Genomic DNA, 20,123 nt, shown 5'->3' on the forward strand with positions numbered 1-20,123 from the left:
CAGCCCTAACTCCTTCCCAAACATGCATCCCCTCTGCCCCACTCCTTCCCTCCCACAGCCTCTGCCCACCCACCCTCAGTTTCTGTCCTCAGCTACCAAAGACCACTTCCTCAAGCAGGGTTGATGTATGCGTCTGAACAGCGCTCTGATTGGGTCGGAGGGGAAGGGCTGGAACGCGGGTGGGGCTGGCTGAGGCCTGCACTGATTGTCATTCTACATCTCAGCCTCTATGGGACACACGATGACCTCTGTGTGGCACCCCCCTTCCCTTGGTGGCCCAGGCCAGAACCGGGGCCCTAATCCTTACCCCTCCCCTTTCCCTCAACCCACACATCCTGTCAGTCACCAGGTGCCACCAAAATCCCAGTCCATAAGCAGTGGCCGGATCAATCCCCACCTCTCCAGCTCTAGCCACAGCCAGGGGCTTCCTTGCCCATCCCCAGCCCAGCCTCCTGTCCAGGAGCAGCCGGCAGCCCGAAAGACCCATTTCACGAGCACACCCGCTCGCTGAGGCAGCCACTCCAAGCTCCCACTCCCACCCTCTAATGCCTTGGATTGGCGTCCTGGTCCCTGTCAGCTGCCGGGTTCCCCATCCCCACCGCTTCCCATTTTTCCTATGGTGAGGTCCATCTGACTGTTGGCGGGCGGGGGTATCGGGCTGTACCCGGATTTACACAGGCAGCTCCCTCTCCTCGCCTTCAGTTTGCAAACGCCTCCTTTGCAAAGAAGGCTCGGGGATCCTCTTCTCTGGGAAGGCTTCCTGGCCCCCAGGCTGAGTTAGGGCACCCTCTTTGTGCTCCCACATTTGCATTTCCTGCCCCACTGGGCCGGGGCGTCCGGAGGGGAGCCAGGGCCCTGCGTCCTGGCGCCCAACACCTGGGCGCCCACCGAAAGTTTGTTGAATGAATGAACAAACAAGCACAAAAGTGGTCCCTGATGACTTCACCACGACCGCAGCGGGGCGGGACGAGTTAGGGGCGGGACCACGCTTGACCGACAGGCCCGCAGCCCACTGCGAGAGGACTGGGGCGGGCCGCCCCGCCCAGCGGCCACTGGATAAGGCTGCAAGCCGGGCCGTGGGGCGCAGGCTGCTGGAGAAGGCGCACCTGCTGCAGGTACTCCCGGCCGCCCCGGGCCAGCGAGCGCGGGCACTGCGGCGCGGAGGATGCTGCGCGAGCGGACCGTGCGGCTGCAGTACGGGAGCCGCGTGGAGGCGGTGTACGTGCTGGGCACCTACCTCTGGACCGATGTCTACAGGTGAGCCGGCCCACCGTGGTGCCCGGGCGGAGATCTCGCGCCCAGAAATCCTGAGACGCGCCCATACTCGGGGACGTGGACTGCCTTTGTCCAGCCTGAGTTGTCCCTAATCCCGAGGCCCCCGCGCCCAGAAATCCTAAGAACCTCATCCAGAAACCTGACAACCCCCGAACCTTGTGTCCACCTTCCTGAAACCCTGAGACTCTCCCAGACCCCCTAACACAGCCTCAGCCCCACCTCCCTCACGACCCCTTTCGCAGACCCTCCCTTTCACCCGTGACCCTCCGTCTGGCCCTCTCCAGTTCTTCTCCGGGGCACCTCACACCCCTTCAGCTTCCCCGCCGTCCTCTCCCCTTTCACTTCCCCTCCGCACATCACTTCCCCTCGGACCCACCTCAACCCAGCCCCTCTCCTGCTTCCCACTCCCAGTTCAGCGGAGCTCCGGCGGAGACTTGCCCGGGACTGGGGCAGGACCCGAAGGGAGCTGCCCTGAGGCTGAATCTGGCCCTGGAGGTTACTCAGGCTCCGATTTCGCCCAGTGGGGGCTGCTGGAGGTTGCTTGTCCCCAGGCACTGGCCCTGAGCTCCGTGTCCCCAGATGCCTTCCCCTGAGTTCATTCTGAGACCGCAGAGGGACCATATTCCACCCAGCTGACAACAGGGACTTGGGGTGTATAGTGGGGTACTTTGTTGGAAAAGGATCCTGATTCCGAATTCTGCTCCCTCCCCTTCTCTCTGTCCAAGAAGTTGGTTGAGTGCGGGATGTCTGAGACAGCTGAAGATAGGGCAGGGCCCTACCACTCCCCGCAAATCCCAGTAAGCAGCCAAGTCCAGTGATCTGTCTTCCTGAGTACATGGGACAGGGCCTTGGAAAGAAAGGTGTGGTTGGTGTGAATGAAGGGCTGGGGTTATGCTGGGGTTTGATCTGCCCCCCTCTATTCCAAGTATTTAAAATGCTCCCCATTGCTAGGGTTGGAGGGGTCAGTGCTGGGGGCAGGGAGCATGCAGGACTCTGAGGTGGGGCCCTGTGCTGACACCAGGTGGGTCCCCTATCCTCTCTCTGCCTCCAGCTGAACTCACACAGCGGCACCATCGTGGTTTATAGCTCCCAATCATCCTGACACTTGGAGCACCCTGCCTCTCCCAGACCCCCCGAACCCATCATGTGTCTCCCCACACAGCCCTGACAGCCCTCCCGCCTGCCCAACCAGTCTCCTGCCACCTCTGCAGAGGCACTGGCCACGCTGATACCACCAAGCCCCGGGATCAGGGACCTGCCCCACGCCTCTGCCCCTGGCCTCAACCTCTGCCTCCCCCTGGGCCTGGGCTTCAGTTGTCCCCCATGTAAACCTCAGAGGTGGACTGGGTGGTCTCTGAGGACAAGAACACAGCCGTGGAGGGTGGTACAGGCACCGGTGGGCTGGAAGAGCTCCCCTGCCTTCCCCACCCCCAGCCCTGAACTGGCGCCGCTAGGGAGTGGGCACGGAGCCAGAGTGCTCAGGTCTCTAAGCCTCAGCTGTCACCATACCCACCTGTTTATTTGCTGGAGCATGGTTGGTGCAGCATGAAAGACTGGCATGATCCTCCCAGTCGGGGGTGGGGAGCAAAGGAGGGTTCCTGCTCAGGCCCCCTGCCATCGCTCTATCCTGGCAAAGAGAGGTCCAGCTGGGGTAGGGGCAGGCAGTGGGGCAGATGTGGACTCAGCCTCCCTCTAGCAGGGGGCAGCAGTATGATGATTCCCCTTGTCCTGTCTCAACAACCACAAAGACCCTCACCCCACCAGCACTTAAGATACTCTGCCACCATAGAGAGGGGCAGTGCGCTCTAGACCAGTACTGTCCAGAAAAGTCCAGTGTGAACCACAATAAAACCACAATTCCATTTTAAATCCTCTAGTAGTCCACATCTTTTTAAAAGTTAAAACAACAGGCATAATTTTAATAATATATTTTATTTAACCCAATATTTTAAAATATTATCATTTCAACATGCAATCGATATAAAAATTATCCAGGAAATGGTTTACCTTCTTTTTTTCATGCTAAGTCGTTGTGATCCAGTGCACATTTTACACTTCGGCACATCTCAGCATAGACTGAGTGCGTCTCAGGTGCTTACTGGCCACCGTGCTGGCAGCCACCGTCCTGGACAGGACAGGTCTAGTGCAGAATTTCTCAGTCTCGGCACTATTGCATTTTGGGCTTGATATTTCTTTATTGTAGCGGGATGTTTAGTGGCATCCCTGAACTCTGTCCCCTAGATGCCAGTAGCAACCCCCAAATTGTGACAACCAAAAATGTCTCCAGACAGTGCCAGCAGTCCCCTGGCAGGGGGGCAAAGTCACAGCCAGTTGAGGACTCACTGGTCCAGTGGAAGGAAGCCTCTTCCAGGACTGAGGAGCTTGAGTTGCTATTGCTATTGTGACTCGAATTACTTGTAGTAATGAGAGCAACTGTCAGTATTGATAACAGGAGGAGGTATTAGTGGGCACTTAGGAACTGAACCCACCACCTCCTTTCTTCCTCACCATAGACCCTGGAGGGTTCATTGATCATCCCATTTTACAGATGAGGAAGGTAAGGTGCAGAGAGATGGAGTCATTTGTCCAGTGTCACACAGGACTCAGGTCCAGGTCTGTTTGACTTAGGACTCATGCTCTTATCTCCTGCTCTGTCCTATGTGACCCTAAAACCAGCAGGTTGAACTGGACAGCCCTCTCAACCTGTGTCTCTTCCACCCTGGCCACGAGCCCACTGTCCCCAGAGACTTTACCAACTCCCATTTGACCTTCCACTCTTCCTGGAGTCCTTTGCTGCCCAGACACAGGTCCTGGCTCAAGACCCCAAGTGATGTCCCCAGAGCCTCCAAGTAGACCCCAAAGAACAAGGCCCGGGGCTGCTGGGCCCAGTTAATTAGGGAGTGGCGTCCTGACCCTCACTCCTGAGTCACAAAGGTGAGCGAACCGGCCTCAGCACCCACTCCCCTTCCCAGGGGCTCTGGGCTCCCTTTCCTGTGATGCTGGCATAGCCTGTTCCCCTCCAGACACACAGCAGGGGCCTCCCCGGCCCCATTCCTCAATAGACCTTGTGGTCCTGGCAGGCACTGCCCTACCAGCTTCCATCCAAGGGCTGTGCGACCTTGAGTAAATCACTTCACTTCTCTGAGCCTCCACTGACCCAAATGAGGGTCGATCAGAGAACAGGAGGAGGGATTTTGTGTTCAATAGAAGTTGTACACTCAGGGTCACAGTGATGAACAATCGACCTCTTTGCTGCCCCATGAGGGGTCATCCAGGTCACCAAGGGCTGGGGTGCTCTGGGCCACCCATGCTCTCCCAGTAAAACTGGCCCCCCTGGGGATGGATGCCTTGACCTAGCCTCATTCTGACTGCTAGTCTCCAGCAAGCAATGAGTAGATACACAGAAAGAAGGAAGTAGGGTGTTTCTTAGAAATTGTACTTTGTGATTGTTGTTAAAGATACTCACAAGTGCCAGGAGGGCAGCCCAGCAGAGCAAGCAGGGGCCTGGGCTCTGCACCCCACAGTCTACCAGCTGTGCCATCCTGAACAAACATTCCTTCCTTCAGTTTCCCCAGCTGCGAAAAGGGGGCAATAATCGTACCTAACTCATAAAGTTGTTGCAAGGTTTAAATATGTAAATTATTAAATGCCCATGAGATGAGCATGCAAAGTGCTGAGAAGGCTGCCGGGCACAAAATAAGTGTTCAATAAATGTAAACTAGTAATATTAAGAAACAATGAGAAGTTGTGCAAAGAAAAAAATGTGATGAGACAGAGTAAAGAGTATCTTTACTCCACTCTTCCCAAATGTACTCATCTTAGTCTTGACACAGGTACACCTGGCCCACACAATCTCCTCAGGTGGCCCCTTTAGCCGAAAGCCATGTCTTCAGGGGGGCTAGCCTGGGTCCCCATCTGATTCGGGCTTGACGTTGGAGAGAGAGCACAGAGGGAGTCCCTAGGTTGGTTCCATCCTGGCCACCCACCTCTTGTGAGCCCTGGAGGCATGGACACCCCCAGAGTCTGGAAGGATTAGAAAGAGAGCAGCCTCGGAGTAAAGTAGGTAGCAGGGTGGTCACCCTCTGCCCACAAGCTGGGCCTTGGGAATGGCTTCTTCTGTCCCTCCCTCAGCTTATGCCTCTGTCAGTGAGAGTTCTCAAGAAGGCAGGGCTCTTCTTTTCCTCCCTGGTGGACAGGGGCCAGGATCCAGATCCCGAGGTCTGCAGGAGCTTCAGGACACTGGAATGATGTTATCATTGTCCCTTTGCCTGTGCAGAGCAGTCTCCTGGTTCCAGCTGCGTCTGTGAGGTGGAGGTGGGAGGAATCCCTTCCCTGGGATTCCCCAAGGCAGAGGCTGACCAGCCATTGTCCCAGCAGAAGATAGAAAGAAGATAAATGTCAGCTAGTAATATCAAGTAAATAATAATAATTTGCCCATAACTCGCTGGCAGAAGATTGGAAGAAGGTATCAGGCAGGCGCTCCTAGACACTGCCACAGACTCACTCCCAGACTTTCTGTCTCTTGGTTGGTGTGAGGGCTACAGATGTATTTGTTTTTTTGTTTTGTTTTGTTTTGTTTTTTTGAGACGGAGTCTCGCTCTGTCGCCCAGGCTGGAGTGCAGTGGCGCGATCTCGACTCACTGCAAGCTCCGCCTCCCAGGTTCATGCCCTTCTCCTGCCTCAGCCTCCGAGTAGCTGGACTACAGGCGCCCACCACCACGCCCGGCTAATTTTTTTGTATTTTTAGTAGAGACGGGGTTTCACCATGTTAGCCAGGATGGTCTCAATATCCTGACCTCGTGATCCACCCACCTCCACCTCCCAAAGTGCTGGGATTACAGGGTATTTGCTTTTTTAAAAAGTGTCATTAAGACAAAGGCCAGGAGGGTCTGAGATCCAGTTTGCCGTGATGGGGGCCTGAGGTGCTATGGGCTCCCCTCCCCATAGTGTGCCAGGCCCCACCTCACTGATCTCCTCTCCTGGCAATTCCTCAGCACACACTCCATTCCGGCCACTCTGGTTTTGTAGATGCTGTTAGCCTTTGGCTGCGCCAAGCTCGTTCCCACCTCAGGGCCTTTGCAGTTGCTGTTCCCTCTGCCTGGAACACCATCCACCAGATCCCCACAAGCCTGACTTTCATCAGCTAAGTCTCAGCTCCAATGTCACCTCCTCCAGGCAGCTTTCTTTGACTACCCCATATGGTGCCCTACCCTGAGTCCCAAGAACTTCTATCTCATCACATTTTTTTCTTTGCACAACTTCTCATTGTTTCTTAATATTACTAGTTTACATTTATTGAACACTTATTTTGTGCCCGGCAGCCTTCTCAGCACTTTGCATGCTCATCTCACGGGCATTTAATAATTTACATATTTAAACCTTGCAACAACTTTATGAGTTAGGTACGATTATTACCCCCTTTTCGCAGCTGGGGAAACTGAAGGAAGGAATGTTTGTCCAGGGTGGCACAGCTGGTAAACTGTGGGGTGCAGAGCCCAGGCCCCTGCTTGCTCTGCTGGGCTGCCCTCCTGGTACTTGTGTTTCAGGCGTACTTCCTCCTTGTTTGTGATCCTCCCTGGAGTCAATGAAGGGCTCCCTGGATGGATGGATGGATGGATGGATGGATGGATGGATGGATGAATAAACGAATGAATGAATGTGGCCTGTGATGCCTGTGGACTGGCCTGTCATGGGGCTGAGCTCCCCACCCCCAGCCTCAAGGGACAGGCACTGTTGGATGGGCCTGTGGAAGGTCAAGGGCACGTGGCCAAGCTTGGCCCGAGCAGCACTTGTTCCTGAGAGAATGACGGTGGGAGGAATTCAGGCCGGGTCAGGTGGCCCATAAATTAGAACAGCACCCAGAGCCCTCAACCCCAAACAGGAGGCCTTGCCAGGAGTTGCTCCAGGGCTCCGGTTTCAGACTAGTTCCCTGGGGTTGGGAGTGTTCTAAGGAGGACCAGGCCCATGGTCCCTGCATAGCTGGGGTCCCTGAGACCTTCCCTCATTGCCTGCAGGGCCCTGAGTTGAGATGGGAGCACAGTGGCAGGGGCTCACCCCAGTGCCCACCCCTAGCTGGCCAGACACACTTGCTACACTTTGGAGGAGGCAGTTTTTGAAGGCAGCTCTCTCCTGCCCAGCCACGCCAGACCTTACACCGAGGGGCTTTGATGGGCCCAGGCCTGCTTCTCTATGTTATTTACCCAAGAACCCAGGACAGGAAGCCAGTCTTTGGTGTCCTTTCTCTGAGTCTCAGACTCCCACCTGTGAAATAAGTAAGGAGCTCTCATTTGGTCCTCTTCAGAGCCAGGCCTGACCCTCCCCTCTGCCCCACACCAGACACACCTACCTGGCGGACCTCAGGGAAGACTCCAGACTTTGAATTCTCTTCCAGGGAGGGGGCAGCCAGGCCCAGGTCTCAGAGAGCTTGAGTTCTCCTCACACTTGGCCATGACTGTCCCTGAGACTTGAAGTGGGTGCTTGCCCTCTACAGGCCTCAGTGTGCTCATCTGTAAAATGAAATTCACAGTGGTATGGGCCTCATGGGGTTATCGAAAGAATGGACTGAGGTCATGTAGGCCATAGGCTTGGTACAATGCCTGAGACATAATGAATACTCAGTTCCCTGGTGGTCTAGTGGTTAGAAAAATAATAATAATAGGCCGGGCGTGGTGACTCAAGCCTGTAATCCCAGCACTTTGAGAGGCTGAGACAGGCGGATCACGAGGTCAAGAGATCGAGACCATCCTGGCTAACACGGTGAAACCCCGTCTCTACTAAAAAAATACAAAAACAAAAAACAAAAAAAAACTAGCCGGGCGAGGTGGCGGGCGCCTGTAGTCCCAGCTACTCGGGAGGCTGAGGCAGGAGAATGACATAAAGCAGAGAGGCAGAGCTTGCAGTGAGCTGAGATCCGGCCACTGCACTCCAGCCTGGGCAACAGAGAGAGACTCCATCTCAAAAAAAAAAAAAAGAAAAAGAAAAATAATAATAATAATTGTAAATAGTAAGTTGTTACGTATTAGTATTGGGTTTCTTTTGAAAACAAATAATAATGAGACCTGATCCCTGTCCTCAAAGAGTTCATAGCACTTACGGGAAAGAAATGTTGAACCACATTTATTAAGTGTTGTTTGAGACACCAATAAATGGAGGGAGAGATATATTCTGGCTGATGAGATCAGGGATGACTTCCTGAAAGAGGTGGCAACTGAGCTGGGTCTTGAAGATGGACTGGGGTTCAGAGTGAGACCAAGAACATGCTACTCAGGGCCAGAGATAACTGGCAGGAAAGTTGGGGCGCATAGAAGGGGCACAGTTTCAGTGGCCTGGAGTATAAGGCTGGAGGGTTGATGAGCTCTAACTGGGCTTTGAATGCGTTGTTCAGGCATTGGACTTTGTTCTGTAAGTAGCAGGGAGTCATTGAAGGTTTCTGAGGAGAGGAGCAGCTATAGATCAGATTGTTTCTTCCCTAATGAGAGGCCTGGGACAGCTGGATGCACCAGGTGGTGAGGGAAGCTGGCTGAAGGCAGACGTCATGGTTTGCCTCTACTGATCCCTGTTCAAGGCAGCTGCTCACCCACAGGGCTGCAGCCATCACCAAGCCGAGCACCAGGTGTGAGGTCTGGACTGAGGTCATTCTCCCCCCGGTCCTTGCCTGCCTCTTGCTCACCATGGGGTTGCATGCCAGGCTGGCACCCACAACTCCCCCCACAGACTCCTCTAAAGCCCCAATAGCAGGATGTCACACCCAGGCTGCCAGGAGCTGGGGTCACTCTGGGGATGAGCCCCGGCTGGTGTTAATGAGGCCCAGGCCAGGCGGGCAAGCTAAGAGAGCCAGATGCCAGCGAGGAGCAGGCACTTCGTGCCCTCAAGTCTGGGGCTGGTGAGCCACCCCAGCCCGGCAAGGCCAAGCCAGTGACCCTCCCCACTGACTGAGCCAAGACCAGAGAGGACCCATGGCTCCTAGAGACCACGAGGCATTTGTGGGGCTGGGCAGATGTCCTTTGTTTGACACCAAGTGACCATTTCTATTTCCACCGCCACTGTCTGGTCCCAAGACACCATCATTGCTCACGTGGGCAGCTGTAGCCATCCCCTCCCCCACTTCCTCTGTTGCTCTCCTGAAATCCATCCCCCACCCTGCATTCTGGGTGACCCTGCACCCTGGATGATCTATCTACAGCGCAAAATTGATCATGCCACCCCTGCTTAGAAACCTTCAGGGACTTACCTCTACAATCAGAGGAAGGCCAGCTCCTCACTGTTATCTAAAACCCCTGCTCCCACCACTCTCCCTCCCCCTTGCTCACAAAGTCCAGACACACTCCCCTCTTTCCAGCTTCTCAAACATGCAGGACTAACCTCCACCTTGGGCCATCAAGCAAGCTGTCCTGTTGCTTGGAAATCTGTGCTCCTCTTCCTCTCCTCCCTTGTCCAACTCAGTGGTTTTCAAACTGTGGTCCCTGGACCAGCAGCATCAACATCACCTGGGAGCTTGTTAGAAATGCAGTTTCTCAGGTCCCACTCCATAGCTGATAGATCAGAAACTCAGGGGCTGGGCCCATTCACCTGTATTTTAGCAGGCCCTGTAGGTAGTGGTAATGCACACTCAAATTTAAGAATCTCTGGTTTAATTCTTTTTTTTTTTTTTTTTTTACAGTCAGCACTGCAATGGTGTAATTAATTCCTGCCTGTCCTTTAGAGTATAAAGTTTAGACCTTAGTTCAAATGCCACTTTCTCAGGGAATCCCTCTTTGAACCCTAGACTGGGGGCTCGTGGCACCCTCTCCTTCTCCTTTATAGCAATTATCACAGCTGTAATCATGTCATCCATTGAAAGTCTATCTTTTCTGGACAGGCATGGTGGCTCACACCTGTAATCCCAGCACTTTGGGAGGCTGAGGTGGGCAGATCACTTGAAGTCAGGAGTTTCAAACCAGCCTGGACAACATGGTGAAGCCCCGTCTCTACTAAAAAATATAAAAATTAGCCAGGCATCATGGTGGCACGCGCCTGTAATCCCAGCTACTCAGGAGGCTGAAGCAGGAGAATCGCTTGAACCTGGGAGGCGGAGATTGCAGTGAGCCAAGACCGTGCCACTGCACTCCAGCCTGGGCAACAGAGCGAGACTCCGTCTCAAACAAAAAAAAAGGGTCTTTCTTTTCCACGGGCCCAGGGAAGGTGTTCACTTTTTCACCAATCTACCCCCCAACGCCTAGAACTGTGCCTGGCACATTGTAAGTGTTCAGTAAATACATGTTGAGTGAATGAATGACCATGTAAGTAAGTCCTTCTCCTCCAGTCCTCCTTCAGCAAACATTTACACTTAAGGTGTGCCCGTACTAGGCCAGGTGCTGAAACAAACAAACAAACAAACAAACAAGAAGATACAATCCCTACCTTCAAGGAGTGAACTGCCTAAAGGGCCAGTAAGTGTGGGGGCAAATGGATTGAATTAGGTCTTCAAGAAGAGATGGACATTTGCCAGGCAGAGAAGTCAGGGGAAAGTCTTGCTGGTAAAAGGAACAACATATGTCAAAATGCACAGTGAGATGGAACAATGCAGGGAGTTGAAGTGGTGGAAAGAACCGCAGAAAATGACACCAGAGAATCAAGCTGAGTTGCAATGGCCAAATGCCCCTAGTTCAACATGAGGATGAAGAGTTTGGATATTCTTGTATGGGCAGGCACTGAGGAGCCAGTGAATATCTTCAAGAAAGCAAATGACCTGATTTCTGGTTTGTTTTTTTTTTTTTTTAAATCACTTCGGTAATACAGTTTGCAAAGCCAAGAAGGGCAGGTGCATTCATTCATGTATTGCCAAAGACTACATTGAGTGTAACCACGTCCTGGGTTCTGGGATTCCTTGGTAGGCAGAAGAGACCTGGCCACAGGGATTGGCAGCCTGTCCCTCCATCCATGCTCTCCTTAGCCTCTCTCTAATAAGCAAGAAGGTCATAACCACCCCCAAGCCCCCTCCCTTTCCCTCAATACTGTCCTGGGCCCCTCCCTGCAGCCTCCAGGGACAATCCTGGTGCCTGAAGCCCCTGGCTCTCGGGTTTCTGCTTTCTGCGAGAGGGATTCTAAAGGGTTCTTCCTGGGCAGGAAGGCAGCCAACAGGATCTGCAGGGGCACAATGGGCCCCTTTGTTGCTTTGCCCAGAGTCACTCCAAGAATAGCTGTTTGCTCAGCTCAGAACAGGGCTGGTGCTGGGGCATAGGAGGGTGTGGGGCCCTGGAGCTGCGATGTGGGCTGGGCGTTAACCCTCTGGAGCCTCCGAGGCCTCCTTTGGTTTCTCACTGGTCCAGAGGAATGAAGGCGGGCAGGAAGCGTCACTTACAGTAACTGAGTCAGGGTCCTAAGAGATCATCTTGTAAAACATTTTTTCCTAAATAGAATTGTGTGCAGAAGCTCAATATATAAAACCAGATGAAATAATGGTGGCCCTGGGTCAGGTGTGGTGGCTCACCCCTGTAATCGCAGCACTTTGGGAGGCCAAGGCAAACGATCATTTGAGGTCAGAAGTTCAAGACCAGACAGGCCAACATAGTGAAACCCCATCTCTACTAAAAATGCAAAAATTAGCCAGGCGTGGTGGTGCATGCCTATAGTCCCAACTACTTGGGAGGCTGAGGCAGGAGAATCACTTGAACCTAGGAGGCGGAGGTTGCAGTGAGCCGAGATAGCACCGCTGCACTCCAGCCTGAGTGACAGAGCAAGACTCTGTCTCAATTTAAGAAAATAAATAAATAAATAAATAGTAGTAGTAGTGGCTCTGGTTAAGGCAGGGAGAAGGTGAGTGGCAGGAATCCAGCAAAGATATCCTAGGCTTTCTTTTTTTTTCTCTTTTTTTCAGACAGAGTCTCGCTCTGGCACCCAGGCTGGAGTGCAGTGGCACGATCTCAACTCACTGCAACCTTCACCTCCCAGGTTCAAGTGATTCTCCTGCCTCAGCCTCCCAAGTAGCTGGGACTACAGGCACACGCCACTACACTCGGCTAATTTTTGTACTTTTTTTAGTAAAGATAGGGTTTTGCCATGTTGACCAGGCTGGTCTTGAACTCCTGACCTCAAGTGATCCACCCACCTCAGCCTCCAAAGTGCTGGGGTTATAGGTGTGAGCCACTGCGCCCAGCCACCCCCAGCTTTCTAGAGCCTTCTTCCTCACCCCTTTGCCCAGGACCTCTTCTCTGCACTCTCTGGACTCAGCCGCCTCTGCTCTGGTTCCATCCTCTCACCTAACACTTGATGAAACTGAGAGAGAGAAAGTCCCTGGCCCAAGGCCACCCAGCACATTGATGAGCAAAGCTGAGACTTGCAGGAGAGGAATGCTTCCCAGACCTGAGGCCACAGTTTCCCAGACTCTCATGGCTTTGGCCAAAATCATCTTCAACCTGTTGCACTATTAATACTTTTCTTTAACCCAACTCACATTTTTCTTAATAACTTTATTTTAAACAGAGATTTTGTAGCATTACCATAAATAGCAAGACTTTATCAGTCACCATAAAAAGATACTGTGTTTGATAAACACGTAAGTCTTCTAGATTGTTCCTCCCTGTGCCACCTAAAGCGTCAGGATGTGTACTCACACCTCTCCTTGGGAGCGGCTCACCTTCCATCCCACTCACCTCTGCCCCTTCCCTTGGGTGTATGATGGGCCAAGCCCTGTGCTAGACTCTGAAGAATGAGGATGGGAGAGGCCAGACCCTACCCTCAGGGGACTTATAACCCAAAGGAGGGCAGGTACCACGTGGCAACACCACTCAGCAAAACGTGGCCCCAGCCCTAGGAGGAGTGAGAGGAGAACTATGGGCAGGAGGGTGGCAGTCCTCCTGAGGCATAGGGACTAACAGATGAACACTCAGAATGTGCAGACCCCCTCAAGTCAGGGGCAAAACTGGACTCAAACCCAGGTCCTCTGCACGTGCACCCTTAGTCCGGGGCTTTTGTCCAGACTCTGCACCCCTCTTAATGATGGATGTGGCCAGGAGCAGTGACTCACGTCTGTAATCCCAGCACTTTGGGAGGCCGAGGCAGGTGGATCACCTGAGGTCAGGAGTTCAAGACCAGCCTGGCCAACATGGTAAAACCCCAGCTCTACTAAAAATACAAAAATTAGCCAGGCTTGGTGGCGGGCACCTGTAATTCCAGCTACTCTGGAGGCTGAGGCAGGAGAATCGCTTGAACCAAGGCCATGGAGGTTGTAATAAGCTGAGATCATGCCACTACACTCCAGCCTGGGTGACAGAGAGAGACTCTTCCTAAAAAAAAAAGAAAAAAAAAAAAAAGATGGATGCAGAGAGGGGACAGCAGCAGGCCATGACCAAGAAATGTTCAGTCTCACATCATCCCAGGACAGGCTGTGGAGTTTGGAAGGGGGCAGGACAAGAACCAGAGTGACCTTGGGGTGTCTTCATTGAGCTCCTCTCCCAGCACTGGCCACAGGCTGCCGAGTCCTTCCCCACGCTCCTGCCAGAGCCCAAGACCAGTAGTCTTTGCCCGTAGCCCGTGAAGTCTGTGGCCCAGGTCAGAGAGACGCTGCCCAGCAGCCTCTACAGACTCACGCTCACGGCCTTGGCCAGCCCAGGGCTCTGAACAGTGGTCCACAGTGCTGATTGTCTGGACTAGTGGTTCTCAAGGTGTGGTGCTGGGATCGGCAGCATCAACAGTTCCTGGAAGCAAGTTAGAAATGCAGATTCTTGGGATCCACACCAGACCTCCTGAATCGGATGCTCTGAGATGGGGCCCCACAGTCTGTGTTGTGACAAGACCTCCAGGTGCCGCCGCCCCAGCCACTGCTGCTGCGCTTTGACAGCTACTGGCCTACACCTGTCATTCAACCCTGGCCACCGTTTCCGTCTTCAGCTGCCCCAGCACCCTCAGCCTCCGCCATGCCGGTCAGCCTCTCCAGAGATGGGATCCACAGATCTGCAGCCTTCAAAGAAAAACGCCGTAGAGATTTAAACAGCACCCCTCATGATTCTGATGCCTGCTGCAGTTGAGAACTCCTGGAGCCCAAAAGCGCCAGGCCCCCAAAATAGCAGCTGTGCCTTTGAGACAGGCTTACACCTATGTGTTAGTCACAAATCCCACGAGAATCGCACCTAAGTCCCTCTGAGCCCTCTTGGGCCTTCAGACCAGTGGCTGGATTTAGCAAAGCCGCCAGCCCTAAGCACCTTCCTCCCTTAGTCCCCTGTCCTTCCTGTCACCTCTCCTTAAGCCAACAACAAAACACCATGGACAGGGTGGCTTAAAAAGAAATTCATCTTCTCACAGTTCTGGAGGCTGGAAGTCCGAGATCAGGGTGGTGGCATGGTCCGGTTCTGGTGACGGCTTTCTTCCTGGCCTGCAAATGGCCACCTTGTCACTGTGTCCTCACATGATCTTTCGTCAGGCCATGGAGAGAGATCTCTATCTACCTATCCCTCCCTCTCTTGCTGTTCCTCCTCCTCCTTCTCTCTCATCTTTCTTCTCCTATTTGATTAGAAGCCTGCCCTTGGCCAGGGTGGCTCACGCCTGTAAACCCAGCACTTTGGGAGGCTGAGGTGGGTGGATCACCTGAGGTCAGGAGTTCGAGATCAGCCTGGCCAACATGGCAAAACCCCGTCTCTACTAAAAATACAAAAATTAGCTGGGTGTGGTGTGTGCACCTGTAATCCCAGCTACTCAGAAGGCTGAGGTAGGAGAACCACTTGAACCCAAGAGGCAGAGGTTGTAATGAGCTGAGATTGCGCCACTACACTCCAGACTGGGAGACAGTGAGACTTCATCTCAAAAAAAAGAAAAAGAAAAGGAAGCCTGCCCTTATGACCTCATCTAACCTTAATTACCTCCATTACCTCCTAAAAGCTCCATCTCCAAATACTATGACACTGAGGGTGAAGGCTTCAACATGCTAATTTGGGGAGACACAGTCCACAGCAGCGAGATCACACCAATTTGTTCTCCTGGTCGGAATTCAAGAATTCTGAAAGTATTTCCTTTGCAGTGGAAAACGACTTTTGAACCCCAAGAAATGACTCAGAAGGTGGGGGATGTCAGGCACCAAGAAAGCTGTGGCAGGAAGGAAGGGATCTTTGTAATAAGAGACACCCCACCTCTGCCCTGTTAGGACCCAGGCTCTGGGCTCCATCCCTGTGAGGACTCAGCACTTTACTCAGCGACCCTGGGCAGGGAGACAGGGTTCCAGGCTCAGCTCTGATAGTGGAGCAAATTCATTCCTGCTTGGGCCTTCATCTTTCACCTTCACAGGACCCTGTGGCTCCCAAAACTGGCCACCCATCAGAGGCACTGGGAAGCTTGTTAAGAATTCAGATCCCCAGGCCCCACCCTCGAACATTCAGACTCAGCAGGTGCAAGATTGGCCCAAGAGATTTCATGTTCAACACATGTCCTCTTCACAGTCAGGTGACTGCAATGCAGCTAGATCCTTTGGGGTCTCCCAGCTCAGATTACCTAGGGGGACCCTTGCAGTCTTGCCCCTCCAGAAGTCTTCTTTTTTAAAAAAAGAGCCGGGCACGGTGGCTCACACCTGTAATCCTAGCACTTTGGGAGAACAAGGCGGGCGGATCACCTGAGGTCGGTAGTTCAAGACCAGCTTGACCAACATGGAGAAACCCTGTCTCTACTAAAAACACAAAATTAGCCAGGTGTGGTGGTGCATGCCTGTAATCCCAGCTACTCGGAAGGCTGAGGCAGGAGAATCACTTGAACCCGGGAGGCAGTGGTTGTGGTGAGCCAAGATCACGCCATTGCACTCCAATCTGGGAAACAAGAGTAAAACTCTGTCTTACAAAAAAAAAAAAGAAGAAGAAGAAAGAAGAGACATGGTCTTGCTCTGTTGCTCAGGCTGGAGTGCAGTGGCACAGTCATAGCTCGCTGCAGCCTCAACCTCCCAGACTTAAGCAATTCTCCCACCTCAGTCTCCTGAGTAGTTGGGACCGCAGGCGCATACCAGCATGCCCAGCTAATTTTTTAATTTATGTAAAGACAAGATCTCACTATGTTGCCCAGGCTGGTCTCAAACTCCTGGGCTCAAGTGATTCTCCAGCTTTGACCTCCCAAAGTGCTGGAAGCAGGAGTCTCCTCTTGAAGCCCCCCCATCTCACCCGCCCCAGGGCTCCCCCTAACCCTCTCTCATCTCTCCCCACAGCGCGGCCCCAGCCGGGGCCCAAACCTTCAGCCTGAAGCACTCGGAACGCGTGCGGGTAGAGGTGGTGCGCGATGGGGAGGCCGAGGAGGTGGCCACCAATGGCAAGCAACGCTGGCTTCTCTCGCCCAGCACCACCCTGCGGGTCACCATGAGCCAGGCGAGCACTGAGGCCAGCAGTGACAAGGTACCACAGCGGGAAGTCCAGCCTCCGCGGGCCCGGGGCCATGCCGGGATAGAGGCAGGCTGGACCAGCCCTGTCCCATAGAAACCGCATGTGGGCCATGTGTCATTTTCAGTTCTGCAGTAACCACATTGAAAAGGCAAAAAGAAACAGGTGACATTAATTGTCTTAATATATATTACTTAATCCCATCTATCAAAATATTATCATTTTGACATGCCATCTATATAAAAAATACGAACAAAATTGTTGGTTTTTGTTTGTTTGTTTGTTTGTTTGTTTGAGACAGAGTCTCCCTCTGTCACCCAGGCCGGAGTGCAGTGACATGATCTTGGCTCACTGCAAGCTCCGCCTCCCAGGTTCACACCATTCTCCTGCCTCAGCCTCCCGAGTAGCTGGGCCTACATGTGCCCGCCACCATGCCCAGCTAATTTTTTTTTTTTTTTTTTTTTTTTGTATTTTTGGTAGAGACGGGGTTTCACTGTGTTAGCCAGGATGGTGTCAATCTCCTGACCTTGTGATCCACCCGCCTTGGCCTCCCAAAGTGCTGGGATTACAGGCGTGAGCCACTGCGCTCGGCCTGTTTGTTTGTTTTTAAGAGACAGGATCTCACTCTGATGCCCAGGCTGGAGTGCAGTGGTGCGATCATAGCTCACTGCAACCTCAAGCTACTGGGCTCAAGCAGTCCTCCCGCCCCAGCCTCCCAAGTAGCTGGGACTCTAGGCACCTGCCATGATACCCAGCTAATTTTTTTTTTTTTTTTTTTTTTTTGTAGAGACGGGGGTCTTACTATATTGCCCAGGCCGGTCGTTTATATTCTAGGAAACTGGGACTCCACACACGTGCCATCATGCCCAGCTAATATTTTTTTTTGGAGGGACAGGTCTTACTGTATTGCCCAGGCTGGTAGTTCATATTCCTTTTCCATACCAAATTTAAAATTAGTGTGAGTTTTACACCTTATAACACATCTCCATTCAGAACAGCTACATTCCCAGTGCTCGGTAGTCGTGTGGATATTGTGGGGTTAGACCATGGAACGATGGTTTCATAAAGGATGAAAATTATAGACAGCTGAGTGATAGAAAGTTTAGGGTCTCAGAACCACAGAATCGTTGGAGCTTACAGTCACAAGTGTCCTTGGTCTGTCTGTAAAATGGGGTGCTGAACGCCCATGGGTGATTTGTCCAAGTGGTGAGGCTGAGACCAGAACTGTCTCCTTGCTGGGTTCTGTAATTATGAACTTTACCCTGTGCCCCATCACAGTGATGGCACTGAACATGGTCCAGAGAAAATAGCCTCAGCCCTGTCCCCTCAGTGAGCACTAGGCATGCAACATGGCAGATATGGCCCCCCCCCCAGGCAACAGAATGCACACAGTGGCACAGGAAGGCAGACGGCATCCTGACTGCACTCTCAGCCAGCAGGAGGGGAGTCCACAGTCTAGTTCAGTTAGCTGAGGGAAGCTGCCCACCAACCCAGGAGTGCTTCCTGGAGGAGAGGGTTCTAATGCTTGGAGAGGATTGGCTTGACAGGCTGTGAGCTGTGAGGGACAGCAGTTGCTTCAGGTTTTCCTGCTTGTGATCTGTGATCTCTGCTCTCTTTTCTCTCTATCCCAACGTGCCTCCTCCTCATCAAGGTCACCGTCAACTACTACGATGAGGAAGGCAGCATTCCCATTGACCAGGCGGGGCTCTTCCTCACGGCCATTGGTGAGTTAGCGTGGCTGCCGTCTCGGTGCCTTCATCTCCCAGGGCCTGGCACTGTTGTCCTTCTCTGGGGCACTTAGGCTGTTCTCAGTGCGGCTGACCTGGTACTTGGAGCTTCTTTTGAATGGTACAGTCCTGGGGAGGGATGTCACATGCGCCCTGCCCCGGCCCTTCCGTACTGCGGTGGGGACTTATCTGCAGGAAGAGGCACTCCCTGATTCATTAGTAATTCCCCCCAGTGTCAAGGTCCCCTTCCCAGGCTCTGTGGACCCTAAAAGGGAGAAAGGAAAGTGTGTCCCCCCCGCCCCCACTTCTCCCCTACAGCCTAGAGAAGAGTGTACCTCTCATGGCAAGCGGAATGGCCACAGTCTATAAAACTAGCAGCTGTTCTTGACAATCCCAGCTGCCCCCTGGTTCTCCCCAGATTCAGCCCTGAGGGTGCAGAGTCTTTTATTTGATCCACAGGATGGTGAGGCCCAGAGAGGTTAGGGAATTCATTCAACATCACACAGCAACTGGGTGGCAAGTTGAGTCCAGAACCCAGGATTATTCCTGTCTCAGGTTCTGTCCATGGCATCACACTGTCCTACGCTGGGTGCCAGGCCTGCATGCCAGGGAGGCGGAGCCTAGCCTGGCTCTACAGGACACTGGACTATGATCATCTGAACTTTCCATCACCCCACCCCCTGAAATTGAGGCATTACGTTTATGGTATTTTATTTCATTTTTTAATCATAGAATATTAAAGCCAGGAGGACATTTCAGAGAGTCATTTTGTTCAGCCTTGGTTTAACATTGACAGAGTTGCCACATGGCAGAGGAAGGGAACTACCGGTTATTGAGAGTCAACTGCATGCTGAGTGCTTTAAAAATAATGATGCGGCCTCCTTATTGCAGACCTACTCTGTGTCTAGAGCTGTGCTGGGCACTTTGATGAGGAGCAGGAGGGGGAGAATGATAAACACCTGATATTAATTGAGCACCTGTGGTGTGCCAGGCTCCAGTACTCAATGTTTTACCGTCACGATTTCAATCTCTTCTTCCAACTGTTTCAAGGAGAGACATTATTATCATCCCCATTTTATAGATGAGAAAATCAAGGCTCAGAAAAGGTAAACAAAGAAATACTTGCCTGCAGCCACATCTCCGGGAAATGGTTGGTGAGATGCCAAGTCATTCCAGTTATCCCACATTCTCAGGGGGGTCTCAGAACCTCCCCAAAATACAACCAGTTCCCAAGCCAGCCCCTCCCTCTCTAGCCCTGTGCTCTCAGCTGCTGAAATAGGCTTAGCAGCATGGCCCTTCTCATTCTTGGCTAATTCCCAAATGGGCTTTGGTTGCTGGTCCCTCTGTCCCTCTTTCTGCACCAAGGAGGTGCCCAGCCCTGGGGTAGGGAACCTCGAGATGACCTTGGTGAGGGCGGCACATGATAACCAAAGACTCCTGGGTTGTGCTGAGCCCTGGCACGTGTGTGAACCTTGCATGCACACAGCACACAGGCAGTCTCAGATGACAGTCCCTGAGGAAACCTAATCCCACTGAGACAGGGACACCTGAGGACGGGGGCAGGAAGGACAGAGGCCTGACACCTGTCAAACGAGGGTGATCCCAGAAGACTGACTGCACCATTAACAAGACTTCTACCAAAGCAAGACAGCCTTAGGATAGATGGCAAAATAAGGGTCTATAAGGAGGCAGGACTGGACTTTTCCTGCTCACTAGATGATGACAAAGCTGTGCTTAGAGGAAGCCCACGCAGAGTTGGCAGCATGGCTGAGTCCCAAAAGATGCCACATGTGCCCAG

At 52.8% G+C, this 20,123-nt stretch overlaps 1 protein-coding gene across 1 annotated transcript in view; it reads left to right on the forward strand.

Moving 5' to 3' along the window:
- Positions 1 to 1,069: 1,069 nt before the first annotated feature.
- Positions 1,070 to 20,123, forward strand: part of PADI2 (peptidyl arginine deiminase 2) — a 53,749-nt gene continuing 34,695 nt past the window's right edge. Inside the window, exons 1-3 of the mRNA XM_007980321.3 lie at positions 1,070 to 1,257; positions 16,430 to 16,613; positions 18,250 to 18,322. Coding sequence (XP_007978512.1) covers positions 1,166 to 1,257; positions 16,430 to 16,613; positions 18,250 to 18,322 — 349 coding nt within the window. The 5' untranslated portion in view covers positions 1,070 to 1,165. The remainder of the gene's footprint in view (positions 1,258 to 16,429; positions 16,614 to 18,249; positions 18,323 to 20,123) is intronic.

The sequence above is a fragment of the Chlorocebus sabaeus genome, chromosome 20 (assembly GCF_047675955.1).
Source record: "Chlorocebus sabaeus isolate Y175 chromosome 20, mChlSab1.0.hap1, whole genome shotgun sequence".
Taxonomy (NCBI): Eukaryota; Metazoa; Chordata; class Mammalia; order Primates; family Cercopithecidae; genus Chlorocebus; species Chlorocebus sabaeus.